Below are 18,539 nucleotides of genomic sequence, written 5' to 3' on the forward strand. Positions count from 1 at the left end.
AAAAAGATGATACAGTCCCAGCCCTCATAGAGCTGACAATCTAGTGGAAGAGATGGATAATTAAACAATGACAAAAGTGGGATATGGGATGAAAGAGAGCAAGCCATCTGGTAAAGAGTATCAAGGCATATATAGGGATTCCATCCTACGCAGGAAGAGCCTGGCCAGGCTTTGCAGAGAAAGCAAAGTCTGGTTAAGTGTTTCATGTCAATTTGGGGTTGCAATAGTCATTGCATGAATTTTTAAAAATTTAATTCTCTGTGTTGTAAAAAAATTGGAATCTCTTGGTACTGATTCACACATCTTTTTTTTTTTTAACTCACAGCATCAATGTTTTTATGCAATAATAAAACAGGTGATTTGCACGTTAGAATTAGTAATGAAAGTGGCAAGTTTACTAGAAAGTTTTACATAAATAAGGAAATTTATTCATGTTTGAACAAGATGGTTACTAATCTAAGTTATTAGCAATTTAGAACTGTTTAGCTCTCTAGTTAAATAGGTTTCTTATTTAAATCTAACTCCTGGAGGGAGGTGTTCACAAAGTAACACCATCCTGCTTTGAATTTGACTGTAACCTACAACAAAGGTCCTGACACAAACACAGTAAGACATCTCTGCCTAGTGACCAGAGAATACAGTTTCAATTCCCTTGAAATACAGTTAATTCCCACTCCTGAAATAATCTGGAAAAAGGATACTGTAACTCCTCATATAGCCAGGAAGTTGCCTTGGAAAAATTTAACAAATAGTAACATTGACACTTAAGAAACTAGGTACTTAGTTCCTGAAACAACAAATTTCATTTGGGTTTGTCCCACTTGTGAATGCACTTAACTATATAAAGGTAGTCTATAGAAGTTAGGTCCAAAAAAAATTAGGAAGAGATTTTATGTATTTTGAGAACATTCTAAAAACAAGTGGCTGATTAAAACTTTTTTTAATCTAAAAATTTCAGGAAGATGATACTGTTTTCCCAAGTTAATACTTTGATTCTTAATTTTCTTCCTCATTTTTTCCCTCCATCTCCCATAAGTTTTTTTCCTCCCCATGTTCTCCTTGAAGTTAAAGTACTCCCAAAGATTTTAACTCCATTCTTGCAGTCTTTTTTATTTTTTATTTTTTGAAAATAAGGTGAATATTTTATTCTGTTAACACAGTACTATTTACAGTGGAAGATATTGATGATTGTTGAAATATTTTCAGGTCTATTTTATTCCATAAATACATTTCATCTTCTCAATTGGAAACACTTAAGATGTTTATGACCAATATTTATAATTTGGACAATAGTTCGGAAATTGTTTCGACAGGGTTGCCAGCTCTGAGGTGGATGCTGAGGACACCAAGAAATGAAAATGGTACCAGTAGAAGTGCAAGAATAACATGACCTCTTTTAGGTTATCTGTTTAGATGAAGGCTATGAAAATGGACTCTGGAGAAGTAAAGAAACAAAAGAAACAAAACTCCATAGGCAGAGCAGCCCCAAGAGCTACTAGTTGGCTATTTTTCTAGTTATTTATTGATCATATGCTAAACAAGGGATGGATGATTCATGAATTTTCTGGGGAAAAGGGTGGGCCATTCTCAGCCTTGAGCCTTCCTCCCCTTTTTAGACTATATAGGGTATCTTTCAGACATTGCCATGGCATTTGAAGGCTGTCATGGCGCTACTGGGAGTCGCTCTTAGCATGCTAATGCATTACAATTAGTGTATAACGAGCAGTAAGGACAACTGGAAGTCACTTTTGTGACCATCTTGGTTTTGGTGAGTTTTGGCCAGCTTCTTTACCAAATGTTGTTTATCAGCAGGGTCTTTATGACCTGTATCTTGTGATATTGGACCTGTGACCTCCAATCTCATCCTGTGACTAAGAATGCCTGACTTCCTGGGAATGCAGCCCAGCAGGTTTTAGCCTCATTTTACCCAGCTCCTGTTCAAGATGAAGTCGCTCTGGTTCAAAGGCCTCTGACAACATTCGGACTAGGGGAGCTCTCACTCTCTTTCACTCTTTAAGGAAAAGAAATGTAGAAAGTGTATGCAAATCTTTTTCTATCCATTTAACGCACATTTGAAATACTTGTAGGTTTGCTATGAGATCACTGAGGGGATATAATTTTGGTCATAAAACTTCTGAAGTAAGTTTTAGAGCTAAAATGTTGAGCATTTTTGACTTTGTGGAATTTAAATTGTTAGTATCTTGTTCATGTAGTTATTTTGCTAAAACTATGCACTACCTATTCCAAGCTTAAAAAAGAAAAGATTTACATCTGTATGTCACTGAATGTAGGGTACAGTTTTAATCTGATTACGAAGTTGACTTTGGTACATGTTTTAGTAGTGATGACGTGTAACTAATTATGTAGCAGCTTTTTACTGTTTTGCATTTCAAAGTCCTAGGTACAAAGATTCCTGGCTATTAGTAATTTCGTTTTACTGATATGTCAGTATTAGAATATTGGGCATTTTCATTTAATTTTTCATTTAACATACCTTTGAAACCTCCTTTTTTTTTTTTTTTTTTTTTGAGGTGGAATCTTGTTCTGTCACCCAGGCTGGAATGCAGTGGCGCAAATCACTGCAACCTCCACCTCCCAGGTTCAGGCGATTCTCCTGTCTCAGCCTTCCCAGTAGCTGGGACTACAGATGCATGGCACCACACCTGGCTAATTATTGTATTTTTAGTAGAGACGGGGTTTCACCATGTTGCCAGGCTGGTCTTGAACTCCTGACCTCAAGTGATTCACCTATCTCGGCCTCCCAGAGTTTTGGGATTACAGGTGTGAGCCACTGCCCCCAGCCTGCAACCTACTTTTAAACAAGTGTCAGGGGAGGGTTAAAAAAAGCCCAATACTATAGTTTAATAATAATGTTGATAATTATGTTTTTCCTCTTTCTTGATAACTCATTTTTACTTTCTTGGATTTGACTTATTTTGTTTCTGTTTGATATCTGACATATAAAAACAAAGTTCACCCCTTATTTTTATGCTACCTTTGCATCATAATACATAAATATAGAGTCGTAAGTTATGGGAAAGTTTCAATGCTGTTTTCTTAATTGTTGTGGTCTTTTGTTTGTGTAGCTTGCACCTTCTCTTCCTTTACAAGAAGATTTTGTTTATCACTGGAAGGCAATTACCCATTACTACATAGAGACTTCAGGTAAGGAACAATGCTGATATTAACTGAAAATTTGTAAAAGTTAAACAGAAAATTTGTAAAATACTAAAATATTTTTAAGTAAGTCTTCAAATTTATTTTATATCTAAGTTTATAGACAATCTTATCTTTAATTTGTCTTTAAGATTCAGTCACTCATTTAAAAATGTATCTGTTGAGCACCTACTACTATGTGTCAGGCATCGTTGAGGCACTGAGGGATAGAACAGTCAAACAGGCAACACTGCTGTCCTCACAGAGCTTATGTATTGATTGGGAGGAGGCAGACAGTATATAGACAAATACATATAATGTGTCAGATGATAAGCGTCAAGGGCAAATGAAGCAGGCTAAAGGGTTATAGGGGTATGTTTGGGTGGTGGGAGTGGACAGTTGGCTATTTTAGGTTAGAGAAAGCCTCATTGCCCAATATGACTTGTGAGCTGAAATCTAAAGGAGAAAGGAACTGAGCCTGCTAGATATCTGGGGGAAGGGTGTCTCGGGAATGACACCTAATTCACAAACCCTCAGGCCAGAGCATATGGCATACTTGGCATATCCCAGGAACTTTAAGGAAGCCAGTGTGGATAGAGCAAACTGAAGGAGGAAAGTGGCAGGAGATGAAAGAAGACAGAGGTGGGGGTTTGGAGGCTTGTCGCATATTCCCCCAGGGCCTTGTGAGCCACTGTAAGGGTTTGACTTTTACTGTGAGAAATCTTTGGAGGGTTTTGAGTAGAGCTGAAATATAATCTGTTTGATTACTTTGACTTCTGTGAAAAAACTTAGATTGACAGGATTCAGGGATGAAGCTGGTAAAACAGGGTACTGTCACAGCAGTCTCGGCGAGAGACAATAATGGCTTAGCCCAGGGTGGAGATGCTAAGGAGATTGCATTCTGATACATTTTAAAGGAAGATTTGTTGATGGATTGGATATTGGGGATAAGGGAATAAGAGTCAAAGATAACTCCAGAGTTTTGGGCTTAAGAAGCTAGAAAAGTAGAGTGCCACTTACTGAGAACAGGGAGACTGCAGGAGGAGCAGGTTTGTGAGCACATTTTGGACGTGTTGAGTGTGAGATACCCATCATACGTCCGCTTGGATATGTCAGGTAGACAACTGGCAACAGGAATCTGGACGTAAGACATGAAATTGAGAGTTATTAACATGTAAGTAGGACTTCAAGCCCTGCGACTGGATAAGATTATCTAGGGAGGAAAGATAGATGGAGGAGGGAAGGCGTCCAAAACTGAACTCTTGGACCCAGTGTTTAGAGGTTGGGAAGATGAGGACAGTAGTGAAGGAAGCTGCTTTTGCCAGTAAGGAAGAAGACAGCCAATAGCAAATGGTGTCCTCAGCAGCCTAGAAGAGAAAAGAAGGATTAATTGTGTCAAATGATGCTGATGTCAGGTTAATGAAGACTAAGAATGGATCATTGGATTTAGCTACAAGAAGCACATTAGTTTTCTTGATAAGAGCCACTTTAATGGCAGGGAAGAGAGAGAAGGCCTGATTGGAGTAGGTTTAAGAGAAAATGGGTGGAACTGGCTGGGCGCGATGGCTCACGCCTGTAATCACAACACTTTGGGAGGCCGAGATGGGCGGATTGCTTGAGGCCAAGAGTTCAAGACCAGCCTGGCCAAGATGGTAAAACCCCGACTCTACAAAAAAATACAAAAATTAGCCAGGCATGGTGGTGCACATCTGTAATCCCAGCTACTCGGGAGGCTGAGGCAGGAGAACTGCTTGAACCCAGGAGTTGGAGGTTGCAGTGAGTGGAGATGGCACCACTGCACTCCAGCCTGGGTAACAGAGGAAGACTGGCTCAAAACAAAAGAGAAAATGGGTGGAAAAGATGTATAGACAATGTGTATAGACTGCTCTCATGGGGCGTACTAGTGTAAACGGGGCTGAGAAGGAGATACAGCAGCAGGAAAGGGTTTTTAAATTCTTTAAAAAGACATAAGATATTGCAGTTTTATTTGATGGGAGCAATCTAGTAGAGAAAAGGATAGATACAAGAGTAAGATGAGAGCATTTCTTTTTCTTTTCTTTTTTTTTTTTGTTTGTTTTTGTTTTTTGTTTTGTTTTGTGTTTTGAGACAGACTCTTACTCTGGCTCCATCTTGGCTCACAACAACCTCCACTTCCCAGGTTCAAGCGATTCTTGTGACTCAGCCTCCCAAGAGCTGGGATTACAGGTGCCCACCACCACACCTGGCTAATTTTTGTATTTTTATATAGAGACAGGGTTTTGCCATGTTGGCCAGACTGGTCTCAAACTCCTGACCTCAGGTGATACACCTGCCTTGGTCTCCCAGAGTACTGAGATTACAGGCATGAGCCACCACATCCAGCCAGATGAGATCATTTCTGTGCAATATCCTTAAGTAGGCAAGGGAGGAAGGGATCTTGTGTAAAAGTAGACGTTTGGCCTTAAATAGGCATGAGTACAGTTCATCCATCAAAATAAGGTAGAAAGCAGAACAAGGGTATAAATGCAGGAAACAGGTAGATATGGTGTACAGAGTCTTTGGAAGTTATCTTCTGGTTGCATCTGTTTTTCTCAGTAAATAGGAAGGATGGAAAGTGAATATGGGGAATGAGAATAGATTAGGTCAGGGGTTGCCAAACTATTCCATAAAAGGCCAGATAGGCTTTGTGGGCTATACAGTCTCTGTTGCAGTTCTTAAGCTCCACTGTTAAAGAATGAGCCTTCGGGCCAGGCACGGTGGCTCACGCCTGTAATCCCAGCACTTTGGGAGGCCGGGGCAAGCGGATCACAAGGTCAGGAGATCGAGACCATCCTGGCCAACATGGTGAAACCCCATATCTACTAAAAATACAAAAATTAGCTGGGCGTGGTGGCATGCACCTGTAGTCCCAGCTACTCGGGAGGCTGAGGCAGGAGAATCACTTGAACCCAGGAGGTGGAGGCTGCAGTGATTCGAGATCACGTCACTGCACTCCAACTTGATGACAGAGTGAGACACTGTCTCAAAAGAAAAAAAAAAAAAAAAGAGCTTTCCTTTGTTCCAATGCACCTTTATGTACAAAAACTGATGGCAGGGCTGGATTTGGCCCATGGACCAAAATTTGGCAACAGAATGAAATAGGGACATTGCTACCTAGCACTACAGGATCCCCTGAGGAGTATACAGGTAAACACTGGTAGATACGCAGATTGGATGCATGTCATTTAACTAAAAGGAAACATGAGAAAATGAGAATAATTCATTTGGCAAGCTGACAGGATTATATGTGATTTGTTAAAAGAAAAAAAAAAATCCTTTATATTTGTGCAGTGAGTGAAAATCAGACAAAAAAATATACATGTGTAATTTCTAGCTTCATTTAGATGTTTAGCCAGCAGATCTACAGAAATGTTTCTTGAGAGGAGCTGCCTTTTCAAAGGACTGCTTTTAGCCCTTGTAATTTTTTTCCTGCTTCCATGGCTTTGAGAAAATGCATAAGTTCTTGCTTTAAAAGATTTTTTGCAATCTAGTAGCAGAAATAAGTATGTACATTGCAATAAAATATGGAACAAATAACATTTCAGGTGGAAAAAAAGAGCATATGCAAAGGCACAATGCCACTTGTAGTTCAGAAATGATGAGAATTGGTGGCTGAAACTAGATCTTGTCTTATAGGGAGCTAAGATTCTAATCCTGTCAAGTTCAATTTACAATTAATTTAGTTCTCAATTTAAAAAGTATTTTTGGTCATTTTTTTGCCATAAGTAATTGTAATTAAACTGTGCTTGAACATTCATTCTTTCCTGGAGTGTTTTTGTATATAAAGGCTACAATTATGGAGAAAACACATTTTTGAAAAATAAATTATAAGTAAACTTATAAATTATCCTTTACTAGTGCTAGGCTACTCATTTGAGAATATGAAATGAGACATAACATTTCTTGAATTCTTACTCTGTGCTAAGGACTGGGCTCTATTATTTCATTGAAATTATATAATAGTACTCACTAGTGTTTATTAGTTCCGTTTTATAGATGTTGATGACTGATGCTTACATAAGTTGCACCAGTTCATCCAGCTGAAAGTGACAGAGCCGAGATTTGAATCCAAGTTGTCTTAACTCCAGGACCCATTCTTCTAACAACTGTCCCATACCATATCAAACTTGATACATATGTCCTCCTGAAAACAAAGGTGACCCTTCTCTATCCATTGTTTTCTCCATAAGGCTTAGTGTTATGGTTTTCTCTCTATGCTAGTATACAGACAAAGCAACATATCAGTACATAGCATACCAGAATTGTGTTGTTCAAACTGTAGAAGTACAAAGTAAATGAAAATAGAGACATAAGTGAAGAATTTGGCATTTCCTAATGTATTTTGTATTTAAATGTTCTATAAAACTTCACATTTTTAAGAGTAGTTTAACCTTAGTATAATAAGGGTAGGTTGATAAAACCATGTGATGTTTGAGTCTAACTGTGATATGTTAAAAAGTAGCACTAAATTTTTATTTTTTTTATAAGAAATCAGTAATATTTAATAAAAATTCTCCAGAGAAGCAACTTTGAAAAACAGATTTTGGAAAACAGTCATCTGTTAATGAGAGATGTCAATAATTTTAATAGTGGGTTTTCCTTTTGCCTTCTCATTTTAATAGAAGAAAATGAATTAGGGGCATTGACAGGCTTCCCAACCCTACAAAGTAATGTAGTAGCAATACAAAACAGAATCTGTCCTCTTCATATATCCCAGGTTATTTGCCTTAATGTTCAAGGCCAACCTATTTCTATTTAAAGAAACTTAAAGTTCAGATCTTCTGAACTGGCTAAGTGAAAAAAATATTTTAATTACAAGTACACATAGAACATTTTGATGTGACGTGTATTTTTCCTGGTCATGTTCCCATTTTCCCACATAAATAACTCTTATTTCTGAATTACTGTGGATAGATGAATGTTAGCTTACGCAATATATTTCAGAGTTTTTTTTTTTTTGAGATGGAGTCTCACTCTATCACCCAGGCTGGAGTACAATGGTGCGATCTCTGCTCACTGCAACCTCCACCTCCCTGGTTCAAGCGATTCTCCTGCCTCAGCCTCCTGAGTAGCCGGAATCACAGGTGCCCGCCACCATGCCCGGCTAATTTTTTTGTGTTTTTAGTAGAGACGAGGTTTCACTGTGTTGGCCAGGCTGGTCTTGGATTCCTGACCTCAGGTGATCCACCTGCCTTGGCCTCCCAAAGTGCTAGAATTACAGGTGTGAACCACCATGCCTGGCCATATTTCAGAATATTGATTCAGTTTTGGGGTAAGAATATGACAGAGTGCATCATCTAAATTCTAGCAGAGATAATCATACTATGTTTATAAACCTCACTTAAGTGTGTAGTTCAGATTTTTCTCAGTTTGAATAGGAAAAGGGAAATACAGAGAGTATTTTTTTTAGGTGCAAATATGCAGTTTAAAAATGTTTAAATATTTGATGAGTGTTTTTTGTTGTTTAGATGATAAAGCCCCAGTGACTGATACAAATATTCCATCGCATCTGGAACAGATGTTAGATATACTGGTTCAAGAAGAAAATGAACGGGAATCTGGAGAGACGGGGCCATGTATGGAATATTTGCTCCATCACAAAATCTTGGAAACATTGTACACCTTGGGGAAAGCTGATGTAAGTTCCTAATCCACACCATGTTTTTGGGCGTGTAGTACATGCCTTAGTGTCTTATGAATAAAGAAGCTGCCAAATACTTGATTAAAAAGGTGCGTATTGAACATGGCAGGATTCAAGTTAAGATTGTGGAAAAAAGAAAATTATGTAGCCTATACACATATGTCCATAGGAGAGAAAGATTCCAAACACTCTAGACAACAACTAGTACTTGGCTGCTTAGAATTCCAGTGTAAACATTTATGAAAATAAACTCAAGTACATGAGCTCAGAATAAAAAAAGAGAGAAGGAAGTCAGTTAAAATAGGATTGAAAAATAGGAATTATTTGTCATAGTCCTGGAAGAGAATGTCACTGATTATTTTGACACTAACTAAACTGTTGAGTGGAGCCAATTTATGTTCTTTAGGTCTGATGAATATTGAAAAATCTTTACAAAGCTGAAATTATGATATCAATAATATTTTATATCGCAAAGCCTTCAAATTAGTTATAGAGACAAGTTTTCCAGTCGTGTGGCCGAGTGAGGGAACGGAAGAGCCTTAGGTTCAGATTAGGAGGCCAGGCTTCCAGTCCTGACTTCATTATTCACATACTGTGACCATCATAAGTCTCTTTGATTAATCTTCCTCCTCTTTAAAATCCAAAAAGTGATTGCTGAGGGGCCTCCCCAGCCCTAAAAGTCTATCGTTCTGTGAATTTCTATGATATATGTGAAAAAAATTAGGTTAAAACAAAAGAAACCTACAGACACACTTTCATGACAAAGAGAGTTATGAATAGTAGCATACAAGACAATTTCCTTTTGTCTGTAATACTCTAATTTACTTTTAAGTTAAATTCACTCAATTTATGTTTTCTAGGCAACACACCTGCTCCCTAATATTCTGGAACTCATTCTCCTTCTCCTCCTTTTTCCTGTCCTTTGGAGAGAAGGATTGTTAATAATAAATTGATTAATTGATTTTTGAGCAAAAGTTAGTAATTGTACTTTAGTAAATTTATTTTAATACAGGTGGTTGTAAATATAATTTAGTGGTTTATCTAAATAATGTAAAGTATTTGCTAGCTTAAAAATATTGTGCATGAGATTATAGTTTATACTATTTCCAGATAGCATGTCTATGATGATGCTTTGGAAATAGTCATTTTGTAACTGTATTTGAAATGTGAAGCAGTATAAGCAGCTTAATTAAGGAACATAACCTTGTTAATTCATACTCTGTTAATCTGCAGTGTGAGTGTTCATTGGGTTTACCTATTTTTCAGCGAATACTTAAAACAACTGGCATGTTATAAAAACTAATTTATTAAACATTCTTTGCCGATTATAATGTAAATAATTTGGTTGATTTATATTATGATTATAATAGGCAAAGAATACTTACAATTGACCCTTGAACAACATGGGTTTGAACTTGTAGGTCCACATATAGGCAGATTTTTTTTCAACTAAACATGGATGGAAAATACAGTATTTCCAGGATGCAAAACCTGCCTATGCAGAGGGCTGAATTTTCACATATGTGGGTTCCACGGGGCTGACTACCGGAACTGAGTAAGTGCAGATTTGGATATAACCGTGTATACTGAGGAACGGCTCTAATTTAAAATGATGTTAGGATAAAATCACAACCGTTTACAACACAGGTTTCCTTTTATTTACATGTGCGTTTGGAGGCTTTATTTACTCCTACATATATATAATGGAAAGTTGTTGATGACCTGTCTGTCATTAGTCTAAGTAACAAGATTTTGCCTTTGTTCCGGCAGGGAGTTAACTATTACAGTTTCATGTTACCCCAGCATTTAGAATATAAACAGGTTGACATTGACTGCACCAAACTCTTATCTCAACAACAGATTATCACCATGCTGTTTGTAACTACATCAGCCTATGGTCTCAGATATATAATATTATTTCTGGAATACCCATCATTAATATTTGATTGAAAATTTTATTCTGACAGTTATTAACTGGCCAGTTGCATTGTCTTTTCAAGGTGGAATACATTCATATACATTGCCTCTCTGATTTTTGCAGCTTTTCAGTTTGCATTGTCTGATCTGTTCCTGTTGGCTTTCCTTTTTTCCTATACCCAGTGTCCTCCGGGAATGAAACAGCAGGTTTTGGTTTTCTATACGAAACTTCTGGGAAGAATCCGGCAGCCACTACTTCCGCACATTAACGTGCACAGGCCAGTGCAGGTATTTTGTTCCCCTTACATAAAATTATTTGGTTTGATTCTTTTAATGTTGAAATAATTTTATATTATTTTTCTGAGAGTAAAAATAATGAAATTATTCCAAAATTAACATGGAAATTAGCAAATACTTGAGCTTTCTTTATGCATCACATTAAGTGTACTTACAGTCTTTCTAATTCTCTTTTAAAATGTTATACATGAATTTTCCTTGGATTTTACTTCCATGACATCTGAAGGAGAATTTATTATATAACTCGTTAATTATTTACAGTAATGAACTTGAAAAATTTACCACTAATAAGTTTATTTTTATATAGATAATTATAAATATCATTAGTGTTCTGATTAATGCAGGATATTTGCATCATATGAAAATTTTAAATATCCTTAAGGTAAATGAATGGTTATTTTACAAATTTGTAAAAAGTAACCTAAGTTTAAAAAGTTAAAAACAATTGTTTTCACAGAAATTAATTAGACTCTGTGGTGAAGTCCTAGCAACACCAACAGAAAATGAAGAGATTCAGTTTCTTTGCATTGTGTGTGCGAAGCTGAAACAGGACCCCTACCTGGTTAACTTTTTCCTAGAGGTATGATACACTTCTTATCAACCTTCAAACTATAGTTACATTAAGATCATTATGAAAATTGAATTCTGTGAATAATATTAGAAGGAGCTCTATTTTGTGGGTTATTAGCTTGTTTTACTTCCCAGAATTATTTTTCCTTTAAGATCACTATTTTATTCTCCTGGGAAAAAAAGAATTTCAAAGAATGCAGTTGAGCCAGAGATATGAGGTGGTGCAGGGACTGGACAGATACAAAGTCATGGCTTAAAAGAGGTCAGCTTGAAGGTTGGATCAGAGATAGACAAGTCGCAGAAGTTGATATGCTATCATATTTTCAGCCAAGCTTGCCCTAGTATGTAGCATGGGAAATCTGGCCTGGGATAAGGATGGCATGTGCAGATTTGACAAGATGGAAAAAAGCACGAGTTATCTCTCCAACCTCATAGCAGTTGGGATTGCTATAGTATTTTGTACTGTTTTGATAGCCATAATCACCAAATCATAGTTTATTTAAATCAAGTGATATTTTGGATTTTACTTCTAGATTTAAAGTAAAAAATATATTTTTGTACTTTTTGCTTTCATTCACTTTTTTTTTTTTTTAGCAGTGAAGTCATTTTGGAATATTTTAGAAAAAATCATTATGTTGTTTTTGTCTTTTTACCTTTTTGTTTGTAATTTATTTTTATTTTTTTCATTTTTTGAGGCAGGGTCTTGTTTTGTAACCCAGGCTAGAGTGTGGGGGCGTGACCGTGGCTCACTGCAGCCTTCATCTCACTGATTCAAGTGATCCTCCCACCTCAGCCTGCCAAGTAGCTGGGACTACAGGTGTGCACCACCACACCTGGCTAATTTTTTAAAATTTTTTTGTAGAGACAGGGTCTCCCTGTGTTGTCCACGCTGGTCTAGAACTCCTGAGCTCAAGCAATCCTCCTGCCTTGGCCCACCAAAGTGCCGGTATTATAGGCATGAGCCACCACACCTGGCCTTCTTTCCAGTTTTTTAAAAAATATTTTTCTGGCCAGGTGTGGCGGCTCACACCTGTAATCCCAGCATTTTGGGAGGCTGGGGCAGGTGGATCAGTTGAGGTCAGGAGTTTGAGATCACCCTGACCAACATGGTGAAACACCATCTCTACTAAAAATACAAACCTTAGCCAGGCGTGGTAGTGCACGCCTGGAATCTCAGTTATTTGAGAGGCTGAGGCAGGAGAATCGCTTGAACCTGGGAGGTGGAGGTTGCAGTAAGCCCAGATTGCAACACTGCACTCCAACCTGGGCAACAGTGGGAGACTCTGCAGATGAAATATGTAGGCTTATGTATGTTTATGGTGAGGTACACTGTATGTACCCGTCTTCAGAAAAACATTCACATTTCTAAACCTCAATACAGAGAACACCCCTCAGATTTAGTGACACGTCTGCTTTGTTTAGTGTTTTTATAACATATTTCTCCAAAGCCTGAGGTGGTGGGTATCTGCATTTTTTTAATGAATAGGACTATTCGTATGTGTTTAATGTCAGTTACCACAGTCCCCTAGCACTGGTTATTTAAGTGCATTTTATTTTCTCCTGCTAGTCAGTATGCTCCTTGAGGACAAGGATTCTGTCTCATTAATCTTGGGTCCCCACAGCTTCTCTAGAATCTAGCACAATGTATAGGAACTGCTCAGTTAACGCTAAATGAATGAATCTTTAGGGAGATGCAGGGTTTTGTTTTTGTTTTTGCTTTGTTTTTAAGACCGTTTGTGTCACCCAGGCCGTAGTGCAGTGGTGCAATCTCAGCTCACTGCAGCCTCTGCCTCCCAGTTCAAGTGATTCTCACGCTTCAGCCTGCCAAGTAGCTGGGTTTGCAGGTGCGTGCCACCACACCCGGCTAATTTTTGTATTTTTAGTAGAGATGGGGTTTCACCTTCTTGGCCAGGCTAGTCTCAAACTCCCAACCTCAGGTGATCCACCCACCTCAGCCTCCCAAAGTGCTGGGATTATAGGTATTAGCCACCGTGGCCAGCCAGAAATGCAGTTTTATTACTTACAAGTATAGATAAAAGCAGAAGTGTTTTGCAGTTCTCAAGCATGTATTCCCTATAATGTCATCTCTCTCTGTTCATGAATATCAGCCAATATTTGCATCTACTATGGGTTAAATATATATGGTATGTGAGTTAGAAGCAGTCCTTGCCGGCCGGATGCAGTGGCTCATGCCTGTAATCCCAGCACTTTGGTAGGCTGAGGCGGGCAGATCACAAGGTCAGGATATCAATCAAGACCATCCTGGCTAACACGGTGAAACCCCTTCTCTACTAAAAATACAAAAAATTAGTCAGGCTTGGTGGCACGTGCCTGTAGTCCCAGCTAGTTGGGAGGCTGAGACAGGAGAATTACTTGAACCCGGGAGGCAGAGGTAGCAGTAAACCAAGATCACGCCACTGCACTCCAGCATGGGCGACAGAGCGAGACTCTGTCTCAAAAAAAGAAAAGAAACAGTCTTTGTCCTAAAGAGGTTTACAGTCTGCTGAAGACAGTAGATGTGAATGTTCAGATACTGTAATCTAAAGTAGAGTAAGGTGAGAATCAAAGGAAAGATACAAAGTAAATTCCCTAAGTGCTTATAGAATGGAGAGATTCATCAGCTCTAGGTCATCAGGAAAGTCTTCCTGGAAGAGAGGTCATCTTTGAAATGAGGCTGGGTGCGGTGTCTCCCACCTGTAATCCTAGCACTTTGGGAGGCTGAGGCAAGCAGATTGCTTGAGCCCAGGAGTTCGAGATTAGCCTGAGCAACATAGCAAGACCTCATCTCTATTAAAAAATAAATAAATGAAAAGAAATGAGCCTTGGCAGGTGTTTAGAGTGGGTGAACATAAGGAATGAAGATATAAAAGTTTGTGGTGTGTTCAGAAAACAGTATAATTAGGATGTGTGGCAAGAAGCACCTGAACAGATAGACTAAGTATTGTCAAAGGCTTTGAATGACAGGGTGAAGAGTTTATTCTTACTTGTAGATACTGGGGAGCCATTAACTATTTTTGAGCAGGGATGTTATTATGTGATGGTTTCTGTGCCGTAAGTTAAATTGGCAGCAGCCTTTTATACGGCAGATTCTTTGGAAGGAGAGATAAAAGCAGGGAAACTAATTTGAGACCTTATGGAGTTACCCAGGCAAGAAGTAACAAGGACTATAACCAAGTTGGAAGCAATAGGTTGGAATGAAATGGGTGTGTTCAGAATAGAGGTAGGCTCTATATGGCCTTGTAACTGCTCAGATGCAGAAGCTGGGAAAGGATGATTTGAATGCTGGAATTCCTGAACCAATAAGTCTGCTGCTAGTGGAAAAACAGGGGCCCCCAGGGAGCTGATTTTGAGGGGAAGATGATAATTTTGGTTCCAGATGCTTTGAGTCATCGTGATTTCCTAATGGAGATAATTAGCAGGTATTCGGTATTGAACATCTTTGATTTGGGAGGGAAGTTTAAGAGATTTAGAAGCCATGTGTGTGGCTATGTTGTGGGTACTGATGAGATCCCTAAAACAGAAGGGGAACGGTTTTAGTAGGAACCAAAGTGTTAAATCCACAGTTCCTCATCACCTAGGGAATTTTTCTAAAATGCACATTCCTTGGCTCTACCTCCAGATATTCTCATTCATCAGGTCTGGATGGGACCCAGGAATCTGCATTTTTATCAAGCCCCACAGAAGATCAGGATACCAACAGTCTTGAGTCTCACTTTGAGAAACATTGATTGAAGGACGGAGTGCTAAACTAACATCCTTCCTCTTGCTGTTCTTATTTGAGACACCTCTCCCAGCAATATTACTAGTATTTTAAATGGAATGAAATGTTTTACTTTCTTAAAAAGTATGATGTGCCATTGATTTTTTGTTTTTTGTTTTTTGTTTTTTTTTGAGGTGGAGTCTTGCTCTGTCACTCAGGCTGGAGAGCGGTGGCATGATCTCAGCTCACTGCAACCTCTGCCTCCCAGATTCAAGCGATTCTCCTGCCTCAGCCTCCCTGGTAGCTGGGATTGCAGGCACACGCCACCATGCCCAGCTAATTTTTGTATTTTTAGTAGAGACAGGGTTTACCGTGTTGGCCAGGCTGGTCTCGAACTCCTGACCTCAAGTGATCCACCTGCCTTAGCCTCCCAAAGTGCTGGGATGTGAGCCACCTCACCCAGCCAATATGCCATTGATTTTGTTGGAAATTGGCAAATTGTTTAGAGTATTCATTGAGTCCCATAGAGTTGTTTTCTTTTAATATATGTTCTGTGAACTCAATTTCTCAAGAAGATTGGTCTAACCTATACTTTTAACAGCAATAAAAGTGATTTATAATTAGTATAATATAACTTTGGAAGTAGAACCCTGAATTCATTCAGCCTTTAATATGTTTCTATGATGATAGGCCCTATGAAGAAGTTAGTTTATGGTGAATTTTAACCTGTGTGTGTAATTTGATTTCTGCTCTTCTTTTCAAATGGAAAGCAAGATACTTTTGCCTTGAAGCTAATCATTTGCTAATCTGCTTCAGTTAAGATTTTCTTTGTGTTTGGGTGTGTGGATTGGGGAAGGGAGCACCAGCATTTCAAGCAAATCTTATTTCTGTCTTAAAGACACTGGTAAAAATGTCCCCTGAGTAGTTTCTTGGGTTCTCTTTTTTTAAAATTTTTTGAGACAGGGTCTTGCTCTGTGCCCAGGCTGGAGTGCAGTGGCATGATCACAGCTCACCACAGCTTCAACCTCCCAGGCTCAAGCAATCTTCCTGCCTCACTCAGCCTCCCAAGGTCTGGGACCATAGGCGCAAGCCACCACACCCAGCTTATTTTATTGTATTTTTTTTAGTAGAGACACGGTCTCACTATGTTGCCCCATCTAGTCTCGAATTCCTGGGCTCAAGTGATCCTCCTGCCTTGGCCTCCCAAAGTGCTGGTATTACAGGCATGGGTCACTGTGCCCAGCTTCTTGTGTTCTTATAGAGTAAAGGTTTAAGGAAAAACTTAGAAAAGATTCTTATATATTTGAGAGAATGTGGGGGCTTTTATGGAAACCTTCAGTCTAATGCTGGTAACTTTTGAACTTTAAAATATTTTTATTTGTTAGTTTGTACTTCCCTCCCTGCAAACCCGCCCCCCCGCTCCACCCTGTGATCTTATAAGAATTAACATGGAGGCTATGTAATTACAGTAGTCCAGTGATGAGAAAAAAGTTAACTGCAATTAACCTCCTGAAAATTTTTCCTCACTAATATTAGTTGTTCTAAGCAGTAGTCAAATTATCACTAATACTGTTCGTTGCTTATGGTCAGTGTAAAACGTTTTGTAATTAGTATGAGGAGTGTGATAAACTCCTATGCAATGGTAAGATCATTCTAAAACACAGTTTGTTAAAAGTCAGAATATTTTCAGTGACATACATAACATTTATTGCTGCTCTGGTTAGGCATGTGGAATGTTATAGAAAAATCCATTAAAATATCATTTTTGGCTTTAAAAGTTCTTGATGTGACTTTTATAAAACATATATTCCTTTTCAGAATAAGATGAAATCATTGGCTTCCAAAGGAGTACCAAGTGTAATTTCGGAAGATACATTAAAAGGTCAGGATTCCTTGTCAACAGATACGGGACAGTCCCGTCATCCAGAGGAATTATCTGGTGCTACTGGAATGGAGCAAACAGAATTGGAAGATGAGCCTCCTCATCAGATGGATCACCTGTCCACAAGCTTGGATAACCTCAGTGTCACCTCACTGCCAGAGGCCTCAGTTGTTCGTCCAAACCAGGATTACAATTTAGTGAATTCTTTGTTAAATCTTACTAGAAGTCCTGTGAGTTATGGTCCTTACTTTTTTCCTCCTAATATTATTTCAATAATGTGCATTTTATTTATTTATTTATTTATTTAATTTAATTTAATTTTATTTTATTTTATTTTTGAGACGGAGTCTTGCTCTGTTGTCCAGGCTGGAGTACAGTGGTGCGATCTTGGCTCACTGCAACCTCCACCTCTGGGTTCAAGCGATTCTCCTGCCTCAGCCTCCCTAGTAGCTGGGATTACAGGTACACACCACCATGCCTGGCTAATTTTTGTAGTTTTAGTAGAGATGGGGTTTCACCATGTTGGCCAGGCTGGTCTCAAACTCCTGACCTCAGCTGATCCACCTGCCTCAGCCTCCCAAAGTGCTGGGATGACAGGCATGAGGTGCCCCTTGGCCAATAATATGCATTTAAAATACACAAAAAAGCCTATTTTTCTTTTACTGTAAAACATTAAATCCTTTTATGTTGAATTTTTTCAAACAACCTGATGTATATACAATTCAAGAATTGAAGGGGTTTGTTTTTTTTTTTCCTTTAGGATGGCCGAATAGCTGTGAAGGCATGCGAAGGCTTGATGCTGTTAGTAAGTTTGCCAGAGCCTGCGGCTGCAAAGTGCCTTACACAGAGCACTTGCTTGTGTGAACTACTGACAGACAGACTTGCCTCCCTGTACAAGGCCCTACCTCAGTCAGTGGATCCGTTAGATATTGAAACCGTGGAAGCAATTAACTGGGGGTAAGCAGCGTTACTTGTATTTTCCCATAAAGGTGACTTCTTACACCTACACTTTAAAATCCATTTCTATTTTGCAATGATAGAAATCTTTGAAAAATTGAACACTACTAGTGATCATTAAATGGGAATATTTTCTCAAAGCTTGTATTAAATGTATCAGTCAGTGGTAATGAGTGTGGGAACAATCCAGCTGTTATATAGTTAAGATATTTTTATTTTGTCCATTATACTGGTCAATTTTTAAGGGCTTACATTAAAAACAATAATTTTAACTGATTATTTTTATCCAAAAAAGCCCTAAAAGAAAGAATCTCCTTTTAAAATAATTTCCACAGCCTCTAAAGCAGTCTAATCTGTCTCCTGGCCTGTTTGTACAGAATCTCTTCTACCTCATGGTTTCA

General features: G+C 38.4%; 1 protein-coding gene across 1 annotated transcript in view; it reads left to right on the forward strand.

Annotated features, from left to right (window-relative positions):
- The window catches only part of FHIP2A (FHF complex subunit HOOK interacting protein 2A), a 45,160-nt gene that overhangs the window by 5,721 nt on the left and 20,900 nt on the right, over nt 1-18,539 (forward strand). Inside the window, exons 2-7 of the mRNA XM_007964169.3 lie at nt 3,087-3,165; nt 8,643-8,812; nt 10,916-11,020; nt 11,487-11,609; nt 17,118-17,411; nt 17,942-18,138. Of these exons, the coding sequence (XP_007962360.1) occupies nt 3,087-3,165; nt 8,643-8,812; nt 10,916-11,020; nt 11,487-11,609; nt 17,118-17,411; nt 17,942-18,138 (968 nt within the window). The remainder of the gene's footprint in view (nt 1-3,086; nt 3,166-8,642; nt 8,813-10,915; nt 11,021-11,486; nt 11,610-17,117; nt 17,412-17,941; nt 18,139-18,539) is intronic.

Source organism: Chlorocebus sabaeus, chromosome 9, assembly GCF_047675955.1.
Source record: "Chlorocebus sabaeus isolate Y175 chromosome 9, mChlSab1.0.hap1, whole genome shotgun sequence".
Taxonomy (NCBI): Eukaryota; Metazoa; Chordata; class Mammalia; order Primates; family Cercopithecidae; genus Chlorocebus; species Chlorocebus sabaeus.